The sequence below is a fragment of the Vidua macroura genome, chromosome 24 (assembly GCF_024509145.1).
Source record: "Vidua macroura isolate BioBank_ID:100142 chromosome 24, ASM2450914v1, whole genome shotgun sequence".
Lineage (NCBI taxonomy): Eukaryota > Metazoa > Chordata > Aves > Passeriformes > Viduidae > Vidua > Vidua macroura.
This window is the reverse complement of record NC_071594.1, coordinates 5,687,744-5,714,309: the sequence shown is the minus strand read 5'-3', so window position 1 is coordinate 5,714,309 and position 26,566 is coordinate 5,687,744. Positions and strand designations below refer to the sequence as shown.

The following is a 26,566-nucleotide window of genomic DNA, read 5'->3' as shown; positions in this document are numbered from 1 at the left end:
CCCGATCCTGTGATTCCCACGGAGCGCCCGGAGCCGTGTCCCCAATCCCCCCGTGCCTCAGTTTCCCCGCCGCTCCCCCCTTCCCCAAGCCCACGGCTTCGCTGCGCGCCGGGGACCGAACGCGGCAGAAACCAATTAGCGCAGGCATTAATGAGCAAAACGCGTGTGGGGGGGGACTAAGAACGGTGGCGTGAGGGGAGGGGGGGAGGAGGCTCCATCCAGCGGGGTGACCCCTCCCCAAAAAAAAAACAACTCCCCCGAGCGAGCGGGGGGCGCGGGGGCGGCGCAGGGAGTGGGGGGGATGCTCGGGCGGGGAAAGCGGCTGCACCTGCTTTAGAGGAACTATGGTAGGGCGGCCGGCGCCCGCCCCGCGCCGCCGCGCCCGCGCCGCCGCCGCGCCGAGCCGGACCTGAGCGCGGCCACGGCCCGGCCGGCCCCGGCTGCCCGCGCCCCCCGCGCCCGGCCCCGCACGGCCCCGCTCCGCAGCGCGGCCCCGCCGCCGCCGCCGCACGGAGCCCCCCCACCACGGCCATGCCGCGCCGCCTCTGAGCTCCGGCCCCGCCGCGCCCGCCCCGTCGAAGTTTGGGGAAGGTGCCGGTGCGGGGAGGGCTGTGCAGGGGTGGCGGGGGAAGGAGCGGCGCGGCTCATGCCCGCCCCGGAGCCCGGCGATCGGCGCGACCAGGTGGGTGCGAGCGGCGCGGGAGGGTCCGCGGGTGTCCCCGGGGGAGGGGGGCGCGGGGCGGGACCCCCCGGCAGGTGCGGGGGGCGCGGGCCGTGTGTCCCCCCCCCCCCCCGCCCCACCGTGTCCCCTCCCTGCCCCCGGCGGGCCGTGCCCCGCGCTCGGCCGCGCCGCGCTCGGAAGTTTTGTTACGGCGCCCGGACAAAGGGAGCGGGGCCGGCGCTGGGGGAGCCGGGGGTGCGGGCGGGCCGGGGCTCGGCGGGGCGCGGGGGGGACACCGGGGGTTCGGGGATCGGGGCGCTCCGCGGGGCGGGGTTCGCCGGGGAGGAGGGGGGGGCGCGGGGGGTCCCCGCGCTCGGCGCGCCCCGAGCAGCGCGGGGGTCCCGGTGCGTGCGGGCTGCCCGGCTCCGGGCGGGCGCGGGGGTCGCCGCCGCCCCCGAGGCGTTTGGGCGGCTGGTAGCCGGGAGGGGGGGGGGGGGTCGCAGCCCCCTCGGCGAGGGGGGGTCGGCCCCCGGGAAAGTTGCGCTGCCGCCGCGCTGCCGGTGCCGGATCCGGACCCGCCTCCGCTCCGGCGTTTCGGGGGTCCCGCACCCCCCGAGGGGGCAGCGCACCGGGGCTGGGGGGGGGGGGGGGCCCGGCCGCCCCTGCCCTGCAGCCGCCCCAGCGCTCCCTTTGTTGGTGCTTCCCATTTCCTCCCCATCTTTTCCTTTCTCTCCGGCAGTTTTGGTTTAATTCCGGCTGCTGGAGGGCTCGGGTGGGTTTTCCTCCCCCTTTTTTTCCCCTCGTCCATCACATTTTAACTCAGCCTCGACCCGCCGCTGCTTGGGCCCGGGGGTGTGATTCCCTCCTTGGAGAGAAATCCGTAAGTCTGCCCCAAGTTTTGCAATTCCTGGGAGAAGCAGCAGCCGCCGCCGTCCCCGACAACCTGCAGCCAGCCCGGCCATCGCTCCCGCAGCGCCCTGGGAAAATCCAGCGCCGCGTCCAAAACCCTAACCCAGACTGCAAGGTGAGGGAGAGGAGGACGAGGCACGGCTTCGGATGGAGCTGGAGAATATTCCCGAGAAACCCCCGCAGGTTTGGATTCCGGAGGGGCTGACGCCGCCGGCTGCCCCGCGGCTCGCCCGCGCCTGGGTTTTCACCCGGTTGTAAAGTTTGCGGGGGTTCCGTGCGCCTTTGTTTGGACGGGGAGAGAGGCTGGGGGGGCTTTTCCAAGGATTTGGGGGGGATCTCTCTAACCCGGACGCGATGCCCGGTGCCGCGGGAGCTCAGCGGGGACGCTGCCGGCAGCGGCTGCTGATGGTACCGGCAGCGATAACGTGCTCGGGAAGAGTTTTTATTACGGAGCGTCGTCTTCTGGGAGTTCCGAAATTCCCGGGCAGACAGCGCGTGCTGGCTCACCCGGAGCCCTGGATCAGCCTCCAGCCACATCCCCTTCCCACCGCCGTGTCCGCCGTCGTTGCGATGCTCTCCCCGCGCTGGCGAAGTTCAGGGATTTCTATTCTTCCCGGCTCCCTCTCCCCGCTCCGCGGGATAAACAAACGCGCCTCTGTCTGCTCGCCCCTCTCCCCCTCTCCGGGAGGAAAGGGCACTTCGGGAAGTGCCGCGGATGGCTCTGGATATTTCTCTGGGTGTAGGAAATCTGGTTTGAGTTGGCAGGCGCGTTCGGAGGTGTGGATGGGAGAGAACAAGTGGAGCGTAATTGGGTTTTCTTTTTCCATGTGGGAGCGACGCTGGTTTCTCTTTCCCCGTTTAAAACACAAACAAGCCAAGGGCCGTGTGTCTCCCCCTCTCTCCCGCCTGTGCACTTTTTAATACAAATGAAAAATGTGCAGAGGAGAAAGTGGGAATAATTCACCAACCCCACTTTGCCGGGAGTCATGGTTGGGAAGTGCCCGCTCGGAAAACTTGAGCTGAGATTTTTTTTTTTTTTTTTTTTTTTTTTTTTTTGCTGCTCTTAATATAGTCCTGGAGGAATTTGTGTCCGAATTCCTGCCTGGGATCGTTCCTCAGCTTCAGGCAGCTCTTCCCTCCCCATCACTTGATACCCCAAGATTTTCCTTTTCCCACCCTCCACCCCAACTTCCATCGGATTAAGACCTCACTTCTCCGCGAGCGTCGTAAAGCTGTGGGGCAGACAATAAAATTGTTATTAGTTTCTGTATTAAAAGGTTGGGTTGTTTTTAACCCAAACCAGGAGGAGGATTTACTTTTACAAATTTCTGCTGGTGTGTTAAAAATTTACACGGGGAATACGTTCCGTGGAGAGCAGGGGTTTGATGTTAAATCAACCCAACATGTGTCTCACGCAGGCGGCGTGACCTGGACCCGGGTGTCGGCAGGGATGTGTTCCCTTTCATGCCTCTCCATATCCTCGATTAAAACACAGCAAAGTCTCAGGATTTTCCAAAATCTTAACTCTAAATTAAGGATTTTTTTTTTTTTAATTGCCACCCCACCTTAAAGTCCATCAAAAATAAATCTAACGAGCTCCAGGAGCGGGTGGGTGGAGGAAATAATCAAGGTTGGAAAAATTACTCCGCTCTCCCCCTTTTTATTTAATTTTTTTCTCCTTCGGGTTGCTTAAATCAAACTGGGAAAGGGGAAAATGTGGGGGAGAAGGGGCAGAATTCCCTGTGCCAAGCCAGGGAGCTTTGTCAGGGCTGTGGAGCCCTGGGAGGCTCCAGCTTCTCCTGCCTTTTGTGGTGTGGGACTGGGGGCTGTGGTGAAGATCCGTGAGCCCTCTGCTCCCAGGATCTCCCAGAAATAATGCTGGGAGCTGCTGCTTTGAGCTGCTCCCCGTTTATTTTTGACGTGGAATTTTAATTTATTATTTGTTGGGGGTGTTTTTTTTTTTTATTTTTGTGGATCTCCCCCATCCCAAAGCCCCTTTTTTAACGGGATTCTCAGCGTAGGGATGGGGGTGCGTCCGTTCCCGGCCGGATCGAGCATCGCTGGCAGGTAAAATATAAAATCCAAGGTGGCACCGCCGAGCAGCGCAAAGTTGGATTTGATGGGGGGGGAAAAGTGCAGGGGAAGGGGATCGGTGTGGAAAATCCCCCTCCCAACCCCTGCACCCCGGGATGCGTCGCCCAGCGGGGTCAGGGAAGGAGGAGGCGAGGGGTGGGGAGGGGGGAAAGGCTGAGCAAACGGAGCGAGGTGGAATAAAACGGATTAAAGTTGCTGCTGGGGGGAGGTGAGGAAGGGGCTGGAGAAACAGATAATATCCAAAATATCTGTAAAATCCGTGTCCAGCCCCGCTGTCCTGCCTGGAAAGCAGGCAGCCGTAGGTTTTTTTACATCCCCTTTGGAAAGGGGAAGAGCAGGGAGCATTCGGAAAACAACAACAACAACAAGAAGAAAATCAGAGCAATGTATAAAACCAAGTGACACTAAAATATCTCCTCGGGCGCTCGGCCTTTCTCTCCTAATAACCCGGCAGGAATGCGAGTGCACTCAGTTGTGAAGTTGCTGCCCGGAGAGCCCGGGAGCTTTTCTTTTCCGCCGCTGGCTCGGGGGATGCTTTGAGTCTGCTGATGTTTGTGTCTCGCTGTGGGGCTGGGGAGGGGCCGGGGGGCTCTGGCTTTCAGGGTTTTCTCTCCTTTGATTATTTTTTTTTTTTTTTTTCCACCCCCCCCACCCCCACCCCCTCCACCCTTTTTTCTCTTTTCTTGTCGGTCCGGCGGGGAGCGGGGCCGGAGGGGGAGAGTTGTGGGGTTGGGATTGCCTTTGTGGCAGCAAGGTGGGGGGCAACGGGAACGGGCTCATTCTTCCCACCGGGGGAAAGGCGGGAGGAGAAGCCCGGAGGTCCCTGGGTTTATAACTCATACACATTTATGGCTCCTTGCCTTTCCCCTCAGTGCTGGGGTCTGGGAGCCTGAAGGATTTGGGGAAATTCTCTTATTTCGGGAAGGGAGGGCTGTGATGTTTTTTTGGTTTTTTTTTCCCCTTCATCCCCGTGGCTTTGAAGCCCAGCAGAGCGCTGGGATGGGGCTGGCAGGTGGGTTTGGGGTCTCCAGAGGTTGTTCCCCATTTCTGGGTGCAGGGGGGGGGATCCCACCTCCTCCTCCAGGGCCACCCTGGGTTTTTCCTCTGCTCCCGAAATGACCCCGCTGCCGCCTCGGCGTCACCTGCCACTTCTGGAAGTGGGAACTTGAAAATTTCCTGTCCCTTCCCCTTTGGTTTGCAGCTGCTGCAGCACGGACAGGGGGATCCTGCAGGGTGGAGAGCTCGGTCCTGCTCCGTGGGCATCCCCCCACGGAGGGATGAGCTCTGGCAGCAGGAGAGGGAAGGAAAAAGAGAGAAAATAGAACCACTCAGAGCTTGGAATTTCCATGTGTTTGCCTCGGAAGGTGTAAAAATCCTCCGTGAGCCACTCCTGGATGCACCTGATTGAAACTCAGGGGGAGCAGCTGGCTCGGAAATAACCCCAGGGGCTGGGACGTGGCCCTACACGGAGCTGGTGACACTCGGGGTGGCCCCAGAGCCCCCTGAGTGGCCGTGGGGCTGTGCCCAGCACCACTGGCTCCTGGGCCAGCTCAGGGCAAGGACTTGCACCCATTTTATCTCTTACAAAACCTCCTTGTGCTGCACCTTTTCAAGTCAAACAGAACTTGTAGATCAAGATGGGGCCGGGCGCAGCTTGAAAAACTTCCTAATCTTTTTTTTTTTTTTTTTTTTTTTTTCTCCCCCCTCTCCAAGTGTTTGGGAGATGAAATCCAGCCAAGAGGCTGCTTGAGGGTTTGTTTTTGTTTTTGACAAACTTTTCCTAATTTAAACGGCTCTTGGCATGGCTCAGGCGAGGCTCCAGCACGGAACGCGTTGTGGTGATCCGGCTGCCCGTGACAAAAACGTGTTTGGAAGTGGAATGGCATCAGGGAAAAGGGAGAGGGGACAGGCAGGAGAAGCAGAGGAGGAGGCGAGGAGAGACCCAAAGCCACGATTTATTTCGTAGGGATCCTTGCTGGAGCAGGGATGAGCTGGAGGGAAGTCATTAAGGGATTCCTGCACCACGGGATGCGCAGGGAAAGGAGCCTGGCATGAGTCTGGATCCTTTCTCCCGGGGTTTATTTTATTTTTAAGGAAAAGCCAGGCTGTGTCTGCAGCCTGCTGTGCCGAGGTCTCTCTGGGGTGGAGCGATCTGGTGCCGGCATTGCCAGCCCCGGTGACACTTCCCGGCGGCTCCGTGCCCTGGCAAGTTGGCAGCAGCTGTTGGCAGCGTGTTCCGGTGGAAGCTGTCCCTCCTCCTGGACCGTAGAGCCAGGTTGGCAGCAAAACCAGGGTTTTTTTCCCGGGAGAAGAAGCAGCAGAGGGTGGATGTGGAGGAAATCTCACCTTGCTCTGCTCAGGGCTCCGCGCTGGGTTTATCAGAGGTGGAAGTCGGGGTAATAAAATGGTTTGATGGAAGATTCCTTTCAAAACTGTGGGAAAGTGCACAAAAAATTTGAAGGTGATAGAGGTGGGAAAAAAAAAAAAAAATCCCATGAAGGGGGATGATTTGGAGGTGATTCGGAAGTGGGTTTTTTCTGCCTCATTGGGAAAACTCCCCCGGAGCTGGAATGGGCAGATGGGGCTGGGGAGCAGCGGGATGGCCCCGGCTGGAGCAGGAGGAGGAGGAGGAGGAAAAGGAAGAGGAGGAAGCCCCAGTGGGATGGGTTTGTGCCCTGGGTGCTGTGCAGGTTGTGGTTGGCAGCTCGGGGAGCTGCTGCTCCTGCTCCCACAGCCATGGATCCGAGGCCGGGAGGAGCCGCTCGCCCGGAGCAGGTGCTCAGGAACGACTCCTTGGAACAGCCCTTGGCCAGAGCTGGGCTTATCCACGGGGATTTCACTGCTCCAAGGCTGATAAAGGCACAAAACCAGTGCCATTCCAGGTTCCTGGCTGAGCATCCCACTGCCAGCTTCCCTCAGGATCTGTCAGCTCTGATCCCAAACCCTTCCCTTGCTTTCTCCGAGTCCTGCTTTATTCCACAGCCTGTAGATTTTTGGTGAGTGATTTCCTTTTTGCTGCTTACTGTGAGTCTGGGAGCTGGATGTGGATGGGAGCACCTTGGAGGAGCTGTCATGGATTGGGAAAAGAGGGGACAGTGGAGGAGGGCTCGAGGTTGGAGGCTTGATGCAGAAGACAAGGCCAGGATTGTGCTGTGGAGTGAGGGATGAGCCGGGATCCCGGGTTCCCAGCAGCTCCTTCCATCTGGAGGCCCCTTGGATTCAGATTCCTGCCTCTCCCGGGTGTCTGCCATGCCTGGGAGTGGGGATGTGCCCCCAGTGCCCTTCTGCTGGTGCTCCACAGCCCAGGGACAGCTCCTGGAGCTGGCACCGGGCTCACGGCTCCACTGGTGCCTCCCGTCCCGTGCCGGGATCACGGCACATCCCTTGGGATGGGGGTTCCAGCACGGGCCATCCCGCTTTGTCCCCATGGCCCTGGAGCTGCTGGGAGGGTGCTCCTGGAGCAGGAGTGACCCCACAGCCTGCAGGGACCTGGGGCTTCCTCAGCTCCTGGATTCTTCACCTCCAGCTCCTGGGGGAAGGGAATGCCTGGCAGGGATGGCAGGGGACATCCTGGGATGGGGGGAAGGAGCCCCACTGCAGCCTCAGGAAAAACTTTTGGGGCTCAGGGCGGGCACAACGGGGTTGGAGGAGCCACTCAGGGTGAGGGCACAACTTGTGGCAGGAAATACCTGGCAGAGCTGAAGATCTTTGTTGAGGATCCAGAGTTTTGGGCAAGAATATTGGCAGAGACCTTGTGCTGGACAGGGAGAAGAGCTCTCCTGTGTCCCCTCTGGGTGCCACGTGCCAGGCTGTGTCCCTTGTCCCAGCAGGGAGGTGCTGAGGAGCTCTGTGCCCCCAGGAGGGTTTCTGGCACCCAGCAAGTTGCTCCTTCCTCGGGGATGCTGCCAGACCTGGCGGTGGGAGGGAAATTCCCTGGAGCGTGGGGTAACTTGGATGGGGAAGAGAAACACGGCATCACCAGGCCTGTTAAAAACAGAAGAAGAGCAAATGCAGGCGTGGGGAGAAGAGTCCCATAAGTTTTGAGGGAGGAAATATTAATTTTGGAAATGTGCTTGGCCAGGCAGAGCTGCAAACCCCTGGATTTTTATCGAGGTGGATTCAGGTGGGATTATAAAGTCTCCAGCTTTGCCTTTCCCTGGGATTATTTCCCGAGAATTTACATTTCTCCTTTACACCCCAACCTGCTTTCCCTGCAGCTTCATGAATGGATTTTTATCCTGCATTTCTGCAGCAGGGTCCTGCTGGGATGGGGTTGGGTTTGTGGGCAGGGCAGGGTCTCCCCCTCCCCATCCCCTGCTGCCCTGCCCTTGCTTGGCCTCGGCTCTGCCCGAGCGGGGTTTGGGGAGCCAGGCTGCCACAGATGGTCCCCATTAATAAATCAAACCCCCAAAATCAACAGGAATTCCTCATTTGGAAAACAGAAGGGGGCCTTGTCACCTGCTGGGTGGGTAAAGCTGGGGCTGGGGGGTGAGGAGGAGGAGGAGGGTGATGCTCCTGCTCATCCCATTGCTCCCAGCTTGTCGCAGCCTCTTGGAACTCACAGTCTGGGGTTCTCATCCTCAATCCTGCCTCTCTGGCAGGACCCATTCCTGCCCCTCTGACCCCAAAGCACTCGGGGTTTGTTGGGGATCTGCAGGGCAGCAGAGCCCTTGTTCCCCCCCATGGAGGTGGAGGAGAGGAAGAATTGGGGCAGATCTCTGTAATTTTGGCTTTTTGTGCGTATTGGGGAAGGGAGATTCCCTCAATGCGCTCTCGAGAGAAAGAGGTGAAGGGAAATGTCCAAAAATCCATCCCGTGAGAGGTGGGAGCGCGAGCGTGCCGGAGAAACCCTGGGAAGGGATTTCTGGCTGAGCTCCTCTCCCGTGGCACGGCACAACCTTCACTCCATCCCCTTTTTCCAAAGTGACAGGAGTGGGATTTGGGCTGGAGCTGGGATTTGACTTTCCCAAAGTCAATCCCAAAGGTGCTGGGGGCTGGAGGGTCCAGCTGGGCTCTTTCCCACGGGATGGGTCTTGGGGCTGGGCTCTGCATCCTGAGGGATGCTCAGGACCCTCCAGATGCAGCCCACAGCCCTGTCTGGGTTATTCCCACTTCTTTTAACCCAGGTTTTATTCATGAAAGGATCCATGCAAAGGCCTGTTCCCAAATCCTTGAAGTCTTTCCCTTGATTCTGGTGGGCTCCCACTGAACAAATTCCATTTTCCCTGGGAAGTGGAGCTGTGGCTCCAAATCTGGGTCAGACTTTGGAGCTGTCAGAGGAGCCCTGTCCATGGATCAAACCCCTCCTCATCCCTGCATGCACAGGTTTTCCAGTGGATCCGATGCCAGCACTGTGGGCTGTGCCTGGGAAGGAGGAATGCTGGAGTGATCCCCCTGGTCTGTGGGGCTGGGGGTTTAAAATCCTCCCTGAGGAAGAGTCTGCTCCATTTGGGAATGCACTGGGAGGGAGTTTGATGGGCGAGGGGGTGATTTGGGAGCTGCTGCTGGCTCTGGGCAGGGTCGGTGCTGGCTGGTCCCTCGTGTCCCCACCGTGCTGGAGCAGGGGATGCATCGGGAGCGCCGCTGCTGCTGAATTTCCAGCTGTAAATTTGGGATGGAGCTGCAGGAGGAGACAGGGCCGTGCCCATCCCTCTGGGAAAAGGATGGAGGGACACAGCCCTGTCCCCTCAGAGGGGACACACGGCTCCTTCCACTGCAGCCTGGTCCTTCCCAAGTGCTCTGGGAATCGCTGTGGGAAGGAGCACAAATTGCTGGGTTTATCTGGAGGTTTAGAATAATAACAGGGGGTTGAAAACTCCCTGGCAGCGGGCAGGACTGTGCTGGGGCTGGAGGGCACATGGAGGACATGGGCCAGGGATGTGGCTCATGTCCCTGAGGGATTTGGTGTCCCCAGCTGTGTCCTCTTCACAGTTTGTCTGATTCTGTATCCCGGTGTTGTTGCCTTCCCTCACCACGACGTGATGATTTTTGGTCTGGGGACAACGGGGGACATCCCCTGGCTTGGTACCCTGCCTGTGACAGCCCCTGTGACACCAGGTCCTGCACTGGGTGATCTCAGCGCTCTCTGCCCACCCGGGGACAGTGTGGGGACAGTTCTGTGTGCCCCTGTCTCACAGGAGATGCGGGAAGAGGGTGTGACCCGATTGTGGAGGAGCGGGGACTCGGGGGCTGTGCTCTGGCTGCCGTGGGACAAAGGTGACACCCAGAGGGTGGGCACCCAGCCCGAGGTGGGCACCCTCACCTGTGACCCCCTGCCAGAGCCCTCAGCTGGGGGTTTTTGGGATCTCCCCTAAAAAAGCAGCTTCCAGTTGTCCGGTGGCGAGTCCTGCTCCGGCAGGGGACACGTTGGGAGCCAGGTGGGCACCGGGGACCTCGAGCCCCTCCTTGCCCCAGCACCCCGAGGTGCTCACAGGACCCCAGGACTGCAGGAGGGTGACAGCAGCTGGTGAATCATTAATTAATGTTTTTAAAGGATGAGGGTTATTTTTAGGAGGGGTGGAGGGAACCCAATTCCTGGGAGTAATCCCCGGGATTTGCACGGCGCTCTGCGTCCCACGGCATGGGAAGGTGCCGGGGGCTTCCTTGGCCACCAAGCTGGAGCAGCAGCGGCCACCTGGGGGCCAGGACACCCTGAAGCTGGGCTTCAGGATCTCACCATTCCCAGGAGGAAGCGCCTGGGACGAGCAGGGATGCAGGACATGGATTCATGTCCCCTTCCCCAGCTCTGTCCCAGCCCAGCAGGGATGTGCTGGGTTTGGGAAGGTGCCGTGTCCCGCTGTCGCTGAGCTGTGGGGATGCCCGGGAGCCCGGATGGATCAGCACGACCTGGGAATGCCGAGCCTGAGCCCGGAGCGGTGCTGTGGGACCAGATCCCTTCCCTGTGTGCCAGGCTGGCATCCAGAGGGACGCTGGAGCCGTGGCAGAGGTTTGCTGCCATCCCTGCAGGATCCATCGGCGCCTCCCGGATTCCCCATGGAAGAGCCACAGAGAGGGATGTTCCTGCGAAGAGGACGTTCCTGGGAAGAGGACGTGGTGGCTGGACGTGGCTCAGCCAGGTGACACCAAGAAGGGGACCCCGGTGACCTTCTGACTTCAGCACAGGGTCCTGGTGGGAAGCGCTTCCCGCAGCCAAGGGATGCTCCTGCCTCTCGTGCTCTCTTCCCAACACCTCCAATATTTAAATGCAGCATCCCACTCCCCTCCGTGGGCACCCAGCAGCATTCCCAGAGCAGGATCCCAGCACAGCCCTGCTGAACACGCTGCCTCCCAGATTTTAGTGGAGAAATCTCCGGGGTTGTTCCCAGCCGAGCTGTCGGGAGCCGCGTTCGTCTGCGGGGCTGGGTTTGCTCCGTGGGGGTGGCAGGTGCCCAGAGAAACCAGGAGATGCTGAGGCTGGCCGTGGAGAAGCCAAGCTGTGCAGGAATAAAATCAGGGAAGCTGTTTGGAAGTGTGGAGCTGGGCTCTGGCAGGGCTGCCAGACGGAGCCGGCCTCGGGTCACGCTGCCTCCGATCGGGATGCGAAGAAAAATGGACTTCAGACCAGGAGTTTGAGATTGCCCAAGGATAGTTCTTGCCCCCACTGCCTTTTTTCTTCTCCCTCTTCATGAGCAGCATAATTTCTGGATGGAACCCAGGCCTCTTCCTGCATAGAAATGGGATTTGCCGTGGAAAGCATCAGGGAGCGCATTAAGCAGAGCCTTTTCCGGATGAATTTTTGCACAGACACGGCGGAGTCTGGGAAAACTTGTGGCATCCGAGTTCCTCCTTCCTGCTCCATAGGTACCATGCCTCTTTTTTCTTCCCCTCTGGATTATTTGAAGGCCAGGAGAGACTTTTAGCAACTCCCAGTCTTGACTTCCCATGAACTGGGCTGGAAAATTTCGCTCGGGGTGGGACGTGGCCGAGTCCCAGCCCTGGCATTGCTGAGTGTCCCTCACCTGCTCCAGGGCGTTTCTTCCTCCCTGGCTCCATCCCTGCCCTTTGCAGCCTCTCCTGAGGGGATGGGGAGTGGGGAGCTCCTGGAGTTTGGGGTTTATTTTGATTTAAGAGCTTCCCCTGTTGCTCTCCTTTTCCGGGAGCTTTCGCTTTCCCAGGGATGGAGCCGGGACATTTTCCCGTGTCCCTGCCCTTCCTCACTGCCACAGGGCAGTGTCCTTCAGCCTCCATCCAAGAGGAAGATGCCTCCTCTTCCTCAGGTGTTCCCAGGCTCTGGAAGGCAGGTGTGGGACCATCCTGGCTGGGAACGGGGGGCACGAGGAGATTTTGGCCGGAGCATTCCGTGTGCTCCAGGTGGGATGAAGGCTCTGGTGCCAGTGGGAGGCTGCAGCAGGAATTCCAGGTGGGATTTGCACCAGGGGAATGTGTCCCCACCGTGTGAGTGTCAAAAACGGTGTGAGCCGGGCACTGGGTGTGTGGGAGAGGCTTGAACTGAGCTGGGATTTACAGGGAGATGCTGGAAAAACCTTTGGAAAACCGTGTTGGTTGCAGCTGTATCCCACACCAGCGATGGGAGCTGCTGGCAATCATTTTAATGGGATTTTGGGGGGATTGTGCTGAAAACCTCATCCCAAATCCTAAAACCCTCATCCCGTGTGGAAGCACAGAGCAATGGGTGGGAGTTGTGCGTGGTGGGAATCTCATCCCATAGATTTGGGGTTTTTTTCCCTGGGAGTTTGGAGGGTTTTTTGTTTTTTTTTTTTTTTTAATTTTGTTCCCTCTGAAATTTTTTCCCCCACCGTCTTCATTATCATTTTTGTTAATTAGATTGTGCTGGGAAACAGTCTCTATTGAAAAGCAAAAAGCTGTGAGATGGGTTTTTCCAAGTGCGGCTGCGTTCCGGGGCTGGGAGAAGGACGGGGAGAGGGAGAGCGAAGATCCTTGAAAGAAATATAATTTTTAAAAAAATAATTTCTTCATAAAGCTCTTTAAAAAGAAAACCCTGGGCCCCCTTCCCCCACCACGGCCACGTCCCCTCTTCCCCCCCCCTCCCCAATTAAACGATTTGAATTTCCACGTTAACCGCTTGGTGCTTCCTCGGCGCCTCAGATGATTAGAAAGGGATATTCATTTATGCCTTTTAAACGCCGCCCCGATTAAAATCAGAGAGATTTTTTCCTTCATCAAAATCTAACATCCTTGAAAAATTAATTTGATGCCTCTTGTTATCAATTAATTGAATCTCGTTGGGAGAGAGGCTCGTGCGGCGGGTGGTTGGAGCCGGCCCTTCTGTTCTTAGTTGCTTTCCCCCCTCTCCGCTCCCTTCCGCTGCTTCCAAACACTGGGACATTATAAAACTCGGCCTTTTCTTTTTTATTTTAAAGATATTATTTTTACTCATCTCATAAAATAAAATAAATGAATAAAACTTGCTCGCTCTCTCTCTCTCTCTCCCCGCCCTCATCCTCCATTCCCCCTGAGTTCCTCTCGGATGAAAGACCCTTTTTTCCCTTCCTTTCTCTCATCCCTCTTTCCTATAACTTCCGAGAAAGGGGGAGAGAAAGAAAAGTTGGGGCTTTTAGCAATTTCTCGGCGGCCAAGGTCCGTCTTTCTTCCTTTCTTTAACGGGGGATATTGGATATTTCATTTGAATCTCCTTTTTTTCAATTAAAAGTGCCCCGTTCCTTCTCTTCCAGCTGCTCCATTCTCCTGCCCTGGCTCGGCAGCCGGAGAAGCGATTTTCCTTTCTTTAATATTTCAGCTCTTCCCCTGAGACAGGCTGCCTGCCTTATTTTTTTTTTTTAATAGACTTTTTCTCCCTCTATTAAACTTTTCCAATCTTCGTCCCTTTATTTTTTTTCCCTTCCCACCTCTTTAAACAAAAAAAAAAAAAAAAGAAAAAAAAAGAAAAAAAAACCCACCAAAAAAAATCCAGGAAAACTTATAAAATGGGAAGAACTGGGTCATTCAGGAAGTTATTGAAATAACTTCAAAATTAGGCTTCACTTTCACTCTCCTTGGAGTGGTTCTGCCTTTGGATCCAGCCTCTTCCCTGGGGGCTCCGTTGTGGATGCCCGGTTGGGAATTTGGGGTTGGAGGTGTTGGGGGATAACCCAGAGGAGAGCAGAGAGGTGGTTTTGGGTTTCTTTGAGGGAAGGATCTGGCATGGGGACTTGGTGGGGGTGTCCCATCCAAGGGCTCCTCAGGGATGGGGAGGGGAGCTCTCCCCCCAGTCTGGTGCCCTCAGTCAGGGGTGATTGGGTGTCAGGACCCCGGTGTCACCTCCCCCCGTGCCCTGCACTGTCCCCTCTCCTCTTGTGCCCAGCTGGGTTTGGGATCTGACAGGTGAGAGGCTCTTCCAGCCCTGCCTGTCCTCACTGTGGGGCCTCCCCCGCTCCTGAGTGGGGTCACCAAGGATTTTGGGGGCTGGGGAGAGGGTGACCCTGATCCATGTGCACAGAGGGAGTGTTTTGGGATCTCTGAGTTCCCATTTGGATTGTGTCGGGCAGAAGGAAAGCAAGTTTTTAGGGGGATGAGAAATTAGGGGATGCAGGGCTGGGCCTGGCACTGCAGTGGCTGATGTGGCTCCGTGGGGGCTTCCTGGATTTTGGGGAGTGGCCCCAGCCTTGTTCCCAGTGGGAATCCTGCAGGATTTGGGCACTGGGCCTGCATTCCAAACTGGTGGGACAGAGGTGCCAGACCATGACAGGATGGGACACCAGGTACTGGTCCTGCATCCCAGCCTCATGGGTCACAGGTATTGGACCTTCAACCACACCTAAAGGGGCACAGGTACCAAACCTGATGGGAAAGGTTCTGGATCTGCATCCTGGCCTGATGGGACACAGCACTGGACCTACATCCCAGCCTAATGGGGCTTTGGTGCCAAACCTTCATCCTGACCCACTGGGACATGGGTAGCAGTCCTGCACCCCAATCTAATGGGACACAGGTGCTGGATCTGCATCCCAACCCTCCAGGACATGGATACCAATCCTGCATCCCAATCTAACGGGACATGGCTACCAAACCTTCATCCTGCCTCAGTGGTACCAGACCTGTGTCCCCACCTGGTGGGACACAGGTGGTGGATCTGCATCCTGGCCCACAGGATGCTCCATCACCCCAGCAGTGATCCCTGGTGGGTGCAGAGACCACCAGCACCCACCGAGGGGCTGCCCCCGGGTCCCCACGTGTGGTGGCTCCAGAGCAGCGAGGTGGGAGCCCCGTGCTCCACGTCACTATTTAATTAGACGTCCCTGATTAACAAAACTTGGCGTTAGGCTTCCTCCTGCCCTCATCTTTCCTGGCTCCGAATCAATGGCTTTGATATGCTAATTAGGGAGTAATTTAATTTCAAAAGGCCGCAATTAACAAGGGTGTTGTGGACATGCTGTAGTTAAGCGGCATAATCTAATTTGCATTAGTAACAAGCAGGGACTAATTAGAAGCTTAATTAGACACTTAGACGGCTCTTGTGTTTACTTTCTTAATGAGATGGAGTGGGGTTCCTTTTTTTTTTTCATCTTTTCAAGAGCACAGCGAGGGAAGCCGGGATGGGGCAGCAGCCCCGGTGCCCGGCACGTGCTCCGGGATGCAGCAGCAGCCCCGCGGTCCCAACACCGGCCTGGCCACCTCCAGCCAGTCCCACGCCCACTCCAGGAGGGGTTTTGTGTTCCTCGAAGCTTGGAAGGGAATGGGAGAGGTGCCAGGCGGGCATTGGTGTCTCTGGGAATGCCTCGTGTGGGGTGGGCACGGGATCTCCTGTGGGGCTGGCTGCACTTGGGGCAGCTCCGGAGACCAAGGGATGCTCGGGGGTGACAGGTTTTGGAGAGGCAGGTGGGGCTTGCCAGGAGCACAGGAACAATCCCCAGGGCTTCCCATGCTGGAATCCTCACACTTCCAGGTGCTCTCCAGCTCTCTGAGTGAGCTGATCCAAGGATCCCTGATTTTTGGGGGGAGGAGAACCTCGCTGTGGCCATCCCTGCCTGGTTTCCATAGAGCAGCAAAGGCTCCTCACTGCCTGCCAGTCCCTGCTGCCCACGAGTGTAGCTGGGCTGGGCTGGCAGGTGAGGAGAGCCAGGGGGTGAAGGTGAAGCACCAGAGGTTGGCTCTTCCCAAAGAAGTTGCTGGGAGTGAGATGAAAGTGGGAGATGAAAGTGCCCAGAGGTGAGATCCCATTAAAGCAGTGCCTGGGCTTAGCCGGTCCCTGGTTCCTTAAATATCTTCTAATTTACAGTAATGCTCCGGATTCGTCTCAGCTCCCCCAGACTTTTATTTTAATCCCCTTTCCACATTTCCATGTGTTTATGTGTTAATTAAAGGGTAAAAAGCCACTCTTGGAGCAATCCTGGGCTGCTGCTTCTCTTCCAGCGAAGCCTTTTAGGATTAGCAGCCGCTTCCTCAAGCCTCGTGGTGCCGGAGCAGGACAGGCAGGTTGCTCAACTTTCCGTAGCTGGGAGCAGATCCAGTGCCTGGGATCCAGCTTTCCCGAGTCCTCTTCTCCTTCCAGCTGTGCAGAGGAGCATCCTGCAGATTTCTGAGGGCTTTGGGGGGCTTTGCTGGGTCTCTGCTCCTTCGGGATCCGCCGGTACCCAGGGGAGAAGCCACCTGCTCCCCTCCGTGTCCTGGCCAGGCTGGAGCTGGGAGGATGGCTCTGGAATACTGTTTTGGGACTGGGATGACTCTGGAATATTGCTTTGGGACTGGGATGAGGTGGGAGGGGTGGAAACAGCCTCTGGAACCTCTCAGTGTCAGTTTGTGTCGTGTCACCTGTGCTGTCCCAGCTCGTGGAGATGTGACACCCAGTGGTGTTTCCCACTGTTATTCCTCATCCCTCCCTCCTGGGCGATGGTTTAGGAGCTCTTGGAGTTTGTGGCTGGGGACACTCAGGGCAGGGCAGCCCACAGTGGTTGGGGATGGGGACTCGGGGACAGGGACAGCAGGGTCAAGGTGACCTGAGTTCGTGCATTGCCCACAAACAGCAGCCCAAAATTACAGAGCTGCCGAGGGTTGTGGTGCCGAGGATAATGAAAAACAGGGAAAGCTGCTGAAATTGGTGTTGGGGCAGTGGTTTCTGAGGAGCTCGTGGTGTGGCTGTGGCTGTTCCAGCAGGTCCTCGGGGCTGGGAAGTGCCATTGAATTTTCCTGTCCTTGGAATCAGGTGGAGTGGTGGCATTGCTTCGGACGGGTCTGGATGGCCCAAAATTCCTTGGGAGCTTTTTTGGGGAGGAAATCACTGCTTCATCTGCTCTTGCTGCTCCTAAAATCCCACATCCATTGCTTTGAGCCCATGGTTTTGGTCACCTCCGTGTTCATCCTTCCCTTCTGGAAGGCTCCGTGGCACACGCGTGGAGTTCCCACGGGAATCGTGGCACACGCGGTGGGAGCCGCATCCCCAGCCCCGGCTCCAGCCCCTCCCTCCCAGGGAAGCTCCGGGCATCCATCAGCCTGTTAATTGCGCTAATTAGAGAGTGCGGAGGTGTTAATTGGAAAACCCTGGGATCGCGGCTGTTTGCGGGAGGGATGGATGTCAATAAACCGGGATTGATGACTGGGATGGCGCGTGCTCCGCGCAGGTTAGCGGCGAGTCGGGGGATGTCAAGGAAATGTTACTGCTCAGATGAAGCAATTGTTAATTAAAAGCCACGGTAATTAATACACCCTCGTTGCCATATGGTCCTGCCGAAGGCAGGGGGATTCGTTGCTCCGTTTGTAATTCTCCGTTTCCTTCCCTTTGTCCTGCGGAAGGTGCGTGGTTGGATAAAAGGGGGGAACAAAAAACGCAGAGCGGTGGTTCAGCGAGTCTGAAATGGTAATTAATGGTAATTAACGATCCATTTGTGCAGCTTCTGTTGCTGTTGCCGTTGGAGGGGGCTCCTCCCTCCCCTTTTAACCAAACCCAACCTTTCCCTCTGGATGTGGGTGTTGTTGGATCTTCCCGCTGACTGTCTGGGCACCGTCCCTGCCTCTCTGCCTGGGGGAAGGTCTGATCCTGCTGAGCCCCTCTGGATGCCGTGCAGGAGAATCCCTGGAACACTGGTTGTGTTTGAACTGCGAGGGATGAGCAGCAGGAGCTGGGATGCTGCGGATCCCTCCCGGCTCTGTGCAGGGCTGCACGTGTGCTCTGGCATCGTTCAGCCCAGTTCTGCTCTTCCCACTCATCCCAGATCCGTCCTGGCTGGAAAAGTGCTTGTTCCTAATTTAAATCTACTTTATAACCTTGCAGACACCGGCTTCTTTTTCTTCTTTTTTTTTTTTTTCCCTTTTTTTTTTTTTCTTTAAGGTTTTGTAAAACTTTTTATAGGAATGGAAATATTTCCATTATTATGATGATGACTTTCTTTTATGACTTCCCTCGCAGCGTTGTTGGGATCCCAGACACTCCAGCATCCCAGAGGGGTTTGGGAACGGGAAGTGGAGTTTTACAGGACTTGGAGAGGGAACTCAGCTGGCCTGGTGTCCCCAGCTCCGGGAATCACCCGGGCTGCAGGAATCTGCTCCAGCATCCCGCCTCTGGCAGGGGCTGGAACCACCAGAGCGAGCCCACGGCTCCTCCACCAGCAGAGATTTCCTCCTAATTCCCAACAGTTAAACTCCAGTTTATGCCCGAAGCCAGGAAAGTTTTATATCCTTTCCAAAACTGTCTTTTTTCCCTTTTTTTTTTTTTTTTTTTTTTTTTTGCCTTTTTTAATTCTTCCTGTTGTAACTCTGGATATTCCTGTTCTCCGTGTAAAAGTCAAATCCCTGCTGGAGATTCTGACTCTGGTGATGCCGTTCGAGCGTCGGACACAAAATGTTCCCCGTGGGGCCTCGTGGATTTCAGAGGGAAGATGGGAATAGGAACAGCAATAATTTCATATTTCTGAACTTGAAATCCTTGAAATTCAAAGTGGGGTAGGAAAAAAATGTAGTTTTAAGGAAAAAGGCGAGGGGTTTATTCTGGATTTTTGCTCCTAACGCAGCATCTTGTAACCATCCCATCCTTGGGAAGCTGCTCCAACCAAACCCAAATCCCAGTAATCCCCTTAACCTTGAGCTGTCCCACAGCCACCGGTGTGTCACCCCCAGAGCCCTGGGACAGTGGGAGGGAGCCGGGAGCTCCCCTTGGGAATGGATGTCACTCATATCCCCTGCGGAAATGACTTTTGAAATGCAGATAATCTCCAGCATGCAAATGAGCAGCTCGCTGCTCCCTGTTTAATATGAATGATCAGCCCCTGAATAGCGATTATTACACGCCACATTTCAGCAATTATGTTGTTCCTGGTTTGTCTCGCTGCCTTTTGGGGTGTGGAGGGGGAAATAGGGGAAAAAAAGAGGGTGGGAAGAGAAAGGGGGGTGGTGTTTTTTTCATCCCATCCCTCTGTTTTTGTTCCCATCTTGTTACAAACTCCGCGAGCGGTGGTGGGTGAGCGCTGAGCCCGTGCTGGTGGGATGGAGGGGTGTGGAAGTAAAAACTGCTTTTCCGTGGAGGAAAACGTGTGTCGGGAAGGAGGGAGAGACCCTCACTCCTGGGTGGATTCCGTGCTGCCATTTTTCTGTGTCAGGGCTGGATGTGGCTCCAGCTGGATGTGGCAGAGACCAGTGCTGAGGGCGCTGGTCCCGTTTCCTCCAGTGCCAGCCCAAATCCAGGAGTTTCTCCCAGAAAAAGGCACCCTCAGCTTCAGAACCACCAACCTGCCACTCATCCAAGCCCACTGAGCAGAAACTGGGAGAAGGGAAGGATTTTCCAACCCCTGTGCTGCCGGGCTCTCGTTCCCACATCCCAGCTCTGCCGTTCCTTTGGGTTTCCTCAGCCTGGCACCTTCTGCCAGGTGGTTCTTCCTGCTGGGAAGGGGTGGTTTGCTGGGAGATGAAGCACTTGGAGGGAATGTTTCGACTCTGTTAGGATTTTCAGGGTGGAATCTGAGGTGCAGGTTCTCTGTGCTTGGCGTCCAGCCTCGCTCTCACCATGAAATACTTTGGGATTTGGGGAAAACAAACGGATTCCTGGAGCTCTGTGCCTTGCACCAGGCTCGGGGCAAGCTGGAATTGTGGGTTTTCCTAAGGAGAGCGTTGCACTTGCTTTGCCTAGGGACGTGCAGCGTGTTTGTAGCAGCTCCACATTTATTTTTTTGGGGTGAACCGAACACAGCTAAAACCCAACAGCGTTTGACATCCCATCGCACCGGGATCGGGGACAGCCAGCGAGCTCAGGCCCCGTTCTCAGGCTCTTCTCTCCCCTCTTTAGGTCCTGCTAGCGAGTCATGATGGTTGAATCTGCCTCGGAGACGATCCGTTCCACGCCCTCGGCGCAGAACGGGGTGAGCAGCCTGAGCAATCAGCCCGATGGCGGCGGCGGCGGCAGCGGGGGCGGCCCCGGGGGCGGCGGCCGCGACGGAGCCGCCGGAGCCGAGGCCAACGGAGAGATGAGCCCCGTGGAGCTCCTGCACTTCCAGCAGCAGCAGGTAGGACGGGCAACCTGTTCCTTCAAGCCTGGCTTGCACAGGCAGCGGCGTCCTTCAAGGACGTGGTTTGGGGACAGCAGCAGGTTTTGACCCGCTTTGTCCTCGGGGTTGGGTTCCAGCAGGTTTGGCCATTCCTGGTTGAGCTGCCCCAAAAAACAGGGGTTTGTCCTTGTCCCACATCTCTTGGGAAGCAGAGCCCATCCATCCCTGGGGATGGAGTGTGCTGGTTTTGGGGGAAGGTCCTGCCTGCTGTGCCCCCCGTCACTCTGAGGGGCCGGGACACCAAAAACCTTGGCTGTGACACCAGGAGCAGGTCCTCCCTGAGAGGATTTTGGTTGTCCAGGAGCTGCTTTCCCATTCCTTGGGGTTCCTGGGGACTGAACCTCACCCACATGGCCCAGGACACGTGTGACAGTGACATGTGCACGGATGTGCCCCTGGGGTAGCCCCCGCCACACGCGTCCCCTCTCAGCCCTGGGGACGTGCCTGCAGCTTACCTTTCCAAACAAACTTTGGCAAGAAAAAACATCAATTTCCCTGCTCGGCTACTAAATAAGGCAATGATCCCTCGCCTCGTACGGAGATCGCTTCCCTGAGCCATAAATTCCAGCGTGAAAGCTGTAAAAAATTGCTGTGTCTGATACTTTAGTAGGGAGTGCTGTAAATCCATTACCTGGATAACAGGCGTTCCGCACGCCGCTAAGCCCCTGTTCCCCGCATCCAAAGGGTAATCATGCGTGTAATGCCGCTGCCAGTGCCCCTCCGAGGAGCTGCCTGCCCTCCCTCCCGGAATTCCGCTGGATAACGGGAGATCCGTGTTCCCTCCCAGCCAAAAAGATGGGAATCGTGGCTGTGAGACGGGGGATCTCCTCCGGAAAATCGGGTTTTCCATCCCTGTGGATGCTCCCGGTGGATGCTGATGTTTAATTTCACCCCCTTGGCGTTTCTCCTGGTGGGAAGCTGGCTGGCACGTGGAATTATTAAAGCAGAGGGTTTGGTGAACTCCCAAAAAAACCAAGTGGCACCTCCAGCGACAGCACCTGGGGAAGGGGGAGAACCTATCCCGAGGATTATCCATCTTCCTGCTTCAGGGAGCAGGCTGAGCACCAGCTGGGGTCAGGAATAAATGTCCCCACAGCAGGAGTTTTGGACAATTAGGTGCTTGATGGGGGCTTGGCTCCATCCCCGGGAGCATGCAGCGTTCTCCCCGGGTTCTCGGACGGCTGGGCTCACTCCCTCATCCTGGAATGTCAGCACTCAGTCCTGATTCTCGTTGAACTTTATGAAATCCCCCCCCTCCAAGAAACCTTGGGAAGCCTGCAGGGGTGGGAGCCCACGTCTCACCCTGGTGGGCCCAAAGCTCTGTGGCTGTGGGGATTTCTGTGGGAGCTGCAGCTCCCGGGAGCTCGTGCTCCCATTTGTGCCTGGATTTGACCTTTTCCAGTGCCTGTGACCGCGCTGCTTTCGCAAGTGTGAGGCCAAACAGGTCTTTGCGGGGAGTTTTTGGGTTAAAGCTCCTCTCCAAGGGTGCTGCCTCCAGGTGGGTGGGATATTGAGGCCGCGGGGGTGTTGTGGGGTGCTCAGGGACCTTGTGTTGGGGTGTCCCCGGAGCAAGGGGACGTGGCTGTGTGGCAGCTCCAGCCTGGAGCTCAGCATTCCCTCACCATCCTCATCCTTCCCCATCCACGCCGCTTCCGAGCATCCCGGAGAGCCTGGAAGGGCAGAGCCTGGGAGGGGAGAGCAGGCGGCCGGTGGGGTGTGGAAAGGGCATCCCCCTCCCCTTCCTCCCTCCCTCCTCCCCTCCCTCCCTCTCCCGCAGCCCGGGGGGCTGGCGCTGGGGTTAAATCCCTGGATTTCAATGCTCGGGATGGGGCTGAAAAGCCTCAATAGCCCGCGCCCGCTTTGTGCCGGGGCTGGCGGAGGGGAGAGGTCGCCCGGGGGCACCGGGGGGCAGCCCCCGGCCCGGGACCCCCCCCCCCGTCCCCGCCGTTGCTGTGGGAACGTGGAGGGACCTCCGGCACTGCCAGGGATCCGCCAGGCTGGATCCCCCCGGAATTCCGGGTGGAGGAAGGAAAAGGGGGCATGGGGTGATGGGGGTGGCACATCCCTGTGCTGGAGGATCCTCTGGGTTTTTAGGAGTGGGAGTAAAGCGCTGCTCAGCCACGATTTGAGGCTTTCCAGGTTTGTTTTTTTTGCTGAATTGCTGCAAAAAATCCCAATTTTAGCCAGCAGCTGGTGTTTAAACGCAGGGGGTGCAGAGAGATGGGCTCGCTGCAGGTTTGGGGCGCAGGGAATGGAGGAAAAGGATGGAAAAAGATCCTTGCAGGCACGGCAGGAGTTGCACATGGAGAACCCAAATCTGTGCAAACCTCGTGGAGCAGGGATGTCCTGGGAGAAGCCAGGGGACAATCCCCGAGTCTGGCACCCTACGGGAGCTTCTTCCAGCTCTAAATCCATGGAAAAGGAGCCATCCAGAAAACCCAGCTGCTCTGGCGTTGTTTGGGGTTGTTTTATGGTGCAAAAAATACCAAAAAAAACCCCAAAAAACCTGCAGCGTGCTGCAGACAGACGTCAAAGAAACGGGGAGGAATAAACAAAAATAAGACTTGTTTTGGAGAAGGAGCAGACGGGACTTTTTTGGGAGTTGGGGAAGGGTGTGGAGGGGGAGGAGAGGCATTTTGTTGCCCTGAGAGAGATACCATTCCATAAAACATGTGATCACATCTCAAATATATTGTGTAATCCTCTATTATTAGGGTATTTAAGATAAAAACGAGGCCGGAGCACTTAAGTGAAACTCATCTCTCTCTTCACTTCCCTGATTCATATTTAATATTTCATTGAGGACAAATGCAGGAGCAGTTTTTCCTTTCTTTCCCCTTTTTTTCCTCCCTTTTGCCCCCTTTTTCCCCTCTTTTTTCCCCCTTTTTTCCCTCTTTTTCCCCTTTTTCTCCCCTTCCCCCCCACTTTTCCTGTGTTTTCCCCTTTTTTCTCCCATTTTTTTCCCCTCTCCCCTTTTTCCCTTATATTTCCTCCTTTTCCCCCCCTTTTTTGATTGGGATGGGATTGTCAGGAGCATGTTCCTTGTGCTCTTAATTAGTGGGGCTGGGTTTAACCCCTTGCCTGTGAGGATGGAGGAGTCAGGAGCAGAGAAATAAAACCCAGGAGCTCTGGAGCAGGGCAGAACAGTTGGGGCTGGGCCACAGACACAGAGCTGGGTGTAAAAAGGGCTTTTTTTTTTTTTTTTTTTTTCTTTTTCCTGTGAGGAATTGTGTCATTTTTTTGTTCATTTGGATCCTTTGGAGCCATTTGGTTCTGGTTAAGCAAGGCCAGGGCTGGGCTGGTGGAAGTGCTCCTCAATATGGCATCATTTACTGTTAATATCCAGCTAAAAATATCCCTGTGTGTTGTTTTAATGGCTCTAATTCTGGAATGTGACGATGTCATTTTTATGAGGTTAGTGTAAAAAATCTTCCTTTTTTTTTTTTTTATTTTTTATTTTTTTACCTTTTTTTTTTCAGCCCTTCCCTTTTTTCTTTCCACCCTCCAAAAGGATCGGAGGGGAAAGGGAAGACAAAAATTCCCTTCCTCCCTCTTTCCATGCAAAGTTCTTGTTTTAATGGGATTTTTCAGGTGTTTTTTCTCTTTTTGGAAGGTAAAGTACCATATAAAGCTCTGATCCAGGTGGAAAATCTCTCAGCTGATTTTGGGCAGCTCTTCCCAGCTGGAACATCCAGGTTGGAATTAAAAACTCCATCCTCATAAAGTGAAATATCTGGGAAATGAGGCACTTTCAAATACCCCAAGCAAGATTTTCCTTTGTCCTGGGATTATTTTGGGTTGATTTTTTTGGGGGGGAGAGGCTGTGGCTCCTCCTTTTCAGATGACCCATGGATGTCTCCATGCTCTCCAAACTTTTTTTTTTTTTTGGAGCTCTTGACCCATTTCTTCCCAATCAGGAGGCCTTGGAGAGGCTCTGCTGGGGCAGGTTTTGAGGAGGAAAAGGCAGGGATGAGGATTAATCCCACATTAATCCAAGGTGTGGTGTGAGGCAGTTCTCCCTCGGCTCTTCCAGGGCTGGAGTCAGGTTTGTTTTTTTTCTTTCCTGGTGTTTCCCCGTGGCAGAAAGGGGAATTTGTGGTGTTTACCATGGAAAAGGCAGCCAAAATCTGCCCTTCCTGGGGTCTGGAGAATCATCCAGCACATCCAGGGGGAAAAATCAGGATAATCCTCAGGTAGGCTGGGTGGAAGTTGGAAAAAGAGGCTGGAGGATGAGATGTCTGGAGTTGGGGATGGTTCAGAGAAGTGGGGGGATTTGGGGTCTGAGGGGAGGGATGAGCATCCCTGGGGGGATCCTGGGAGCAGGGAAACCTCCAGTGCTGTGGGAGCAGGTCCTGGCAGGGTGGGATTGATCCCAGCATGGCTGGGCTGTTCATTGACCCCTTCCCCATCCCAGCACGCACCTTCCAGCATCTCCCACCTCTCCCAGCAATCCCAGGTGTGTTCCACATCCCAAGGAAGTTCTGGGCCTCCCCCAGCAATGTCCAGGTCCCCATCCTCTTCCTCATCCTGGAGCGCGCTGCTCCTGGGGAGGGCAGAGCCAAACCACAGCAGCCCTGGCTGTGTCTGAGACAAACTTTTTCTGGGATCATTTGCAAACTTTTTTTGGGATCATTTGCAAACTTTTTCTGGGATCATTTGCAAACTTTTTCTGGGATCATTCGCAAACTTTTTCTGGGATCATTCGCAAACTTTTTCTGGGATCATTTGCAAGCCTTTTCCAGGACCATTTGCAAACTTTTTCCAGGATCATTTGGTGATCAGAGGGAGTTTGACACAAGGAATTAATTCCCAGTTCTGGGTGATGTGCTGATGAGTCCTGGATAACACCAGGCAGTGGGTTATAGGTTGATTTTTATTTTTAAATAATTTTCCCTCTGATTCACAGAGGTAAAATCCCATCTACTCCCACAGGGAAACTCTTCCTTCTGCTTCCCACCTCCTCAGCCCCATGGAGGGGCTCTGAGTGACACTTCCCTATGGAAAAGCTTCATCTCCCGCCACCACGACCGGGCTGCTCCTCCTGCCTTGTTCAGGCAACAAATGCATCTGACAGGTGGCTCTGCATCCCGAAATTCCACCCTGGCTGCTCCACATGCTCTGTCCAGCCCTGCAGCAGGTTTTCATCCCTGCCCAGCTCAGGATGGAGAGGGGACAGAGGCAGGGAAGGAGGGGGCAGCTCTGGGCGCTGCCGGAGAGGCCCCTGCGTGCAATTGTGAGGCCACGTCGGGTTTTTGTTTTTTTGTTTTTTTTTTTTTCCCCTGTAAATCTTTGTAATTTCGTGCTTCAGAGCACACCAAAGTGAGGGAGCCAGCGGGGAGTGAATTAAATTCCCCCCTGAGAGGCGGCGCGGTGGGGCCGAGCCGGGCGGGCGCTGGGGGCTCGCCGGCACCCCGGGCCAGCCAGGCCTTGGCCTTGGCAAGAGAAATTCCTGGAGAAGCCTTGAGCAGCACTTTTTGTGTGCTGGAGAAGCCTTGTGCAGCACTTTTTGTGCATTGGAATTCTGTTCCTGAGCCTTTTCCCCCCGCTGTGTTTTCCATCCCTGCTGCACTGATTTTTGCCAGGCCGGGGCAAGGCCCGGCCTTCGCTGGGTCTCCTCTGTGAGGTGGTGCTTGCAAACATGGCAGGAATTGCACATGGAGAAGGCAAATCCATGGAAAACTCTGCTGAAAGACACTTGGAAAAGCAGCTAAAGCTCAGGGATTTGCTGTGGGGTGTGGGATGCAGCCCAGGGCTCCGGCACCCATCCCGGTGGGAGCCTCGGGCCTAGCACCGAGCTGCCGCCGAGTGGATTCCTCCACCTTGGCTTTTAACTGCAATTACTGTTTTCATGTCCAAAAGTAATTAAAATATCAGACCTTGAGCTGTCATAACTGTCACAGGGTTTTTGTGCTCGCATTACCGATGCACATCTATCCCTGGTAATAACAGGGAAAATAAAATGCCCGTGGAGAAACATTGGGTAGATTCAGGATCAGGACCATGGGATTTTTTCCATCAGTTATTTTCAGCGGTGAATTGCAGTGTTTGTCCTCGAGGATCTGAGTTTTGAGTTGTTTGGATAAAGGAAGTTTGGGAGTTATTGGCTGGGGGTGCTCAGTGGCCATGGGACAGCTCTGGGTGCACAATCCTGGGAATTCACCACAGGAATAGGAATTCACCACAGGAATAAGAAATTAGGGTCCATTTACTTATAAAATTCCTCAGGTTTTGATTTTCTTAGGGCTCTCTGGTTCATGGGATGGTGACAAACACAGCCACAATGTTGTGTCTGGGGTGTTTGGTTTGGGCCTCCTGCTATGAAATTACAATTTTTTTATAAAGTAATGCTGGGTGTGTTAAACCCTTTTGCTCTCAGCCTCCAACTGGAAATTCTCTCTCATTTTCCACGTGCCCTCGTAGTGCCTGTCCAGCTGCACAGAGCAGGTCAGGTGGA

The 26,566-nt window shown here is 55.7% G+C and overlaps 1 protein-coding gene across 5 annotated transcripts in view; it reads left to right on the top strand.

Annotated features, from left to right (window-relative positions):
- Nucleotides 1–529: 529 nt before the first annotated feature.
- FOXP4 (forkhead box P4) overlaps nucleotides 530–26,566 on the top strand; it is a 56,880-nt gene continuing 30,843 nt past the window's right edge. For 2 of the 5 annotated variants that reach the window (XM_053998352.1, XM_053998351.1), the window contains exons 1-2: nucleotides 530–682; nucleotides 19,854–20,070. In XM_053998352.1, coding sequence (XP_053854327.1) covers nucleotides 19,870–20,070 — 201 coding nt within the window. In that variant the 5' untranslated portion in view covers nucleotides 530–682; nucleotides 19,854–19,869. Of the gene's footprint in view, nucleotides 683–19,853; nucleotides 20,071–24,938; nucleotides 25,187–25,238; nucleotides 25,346–25,484; nucleotides 25,736–26,566 lie in introns of those variants that run through there. The other 3 variants (XM_053998355.1, XM_053998353.1, XM_053998354.1) reach the window with 3 other exon arrangements.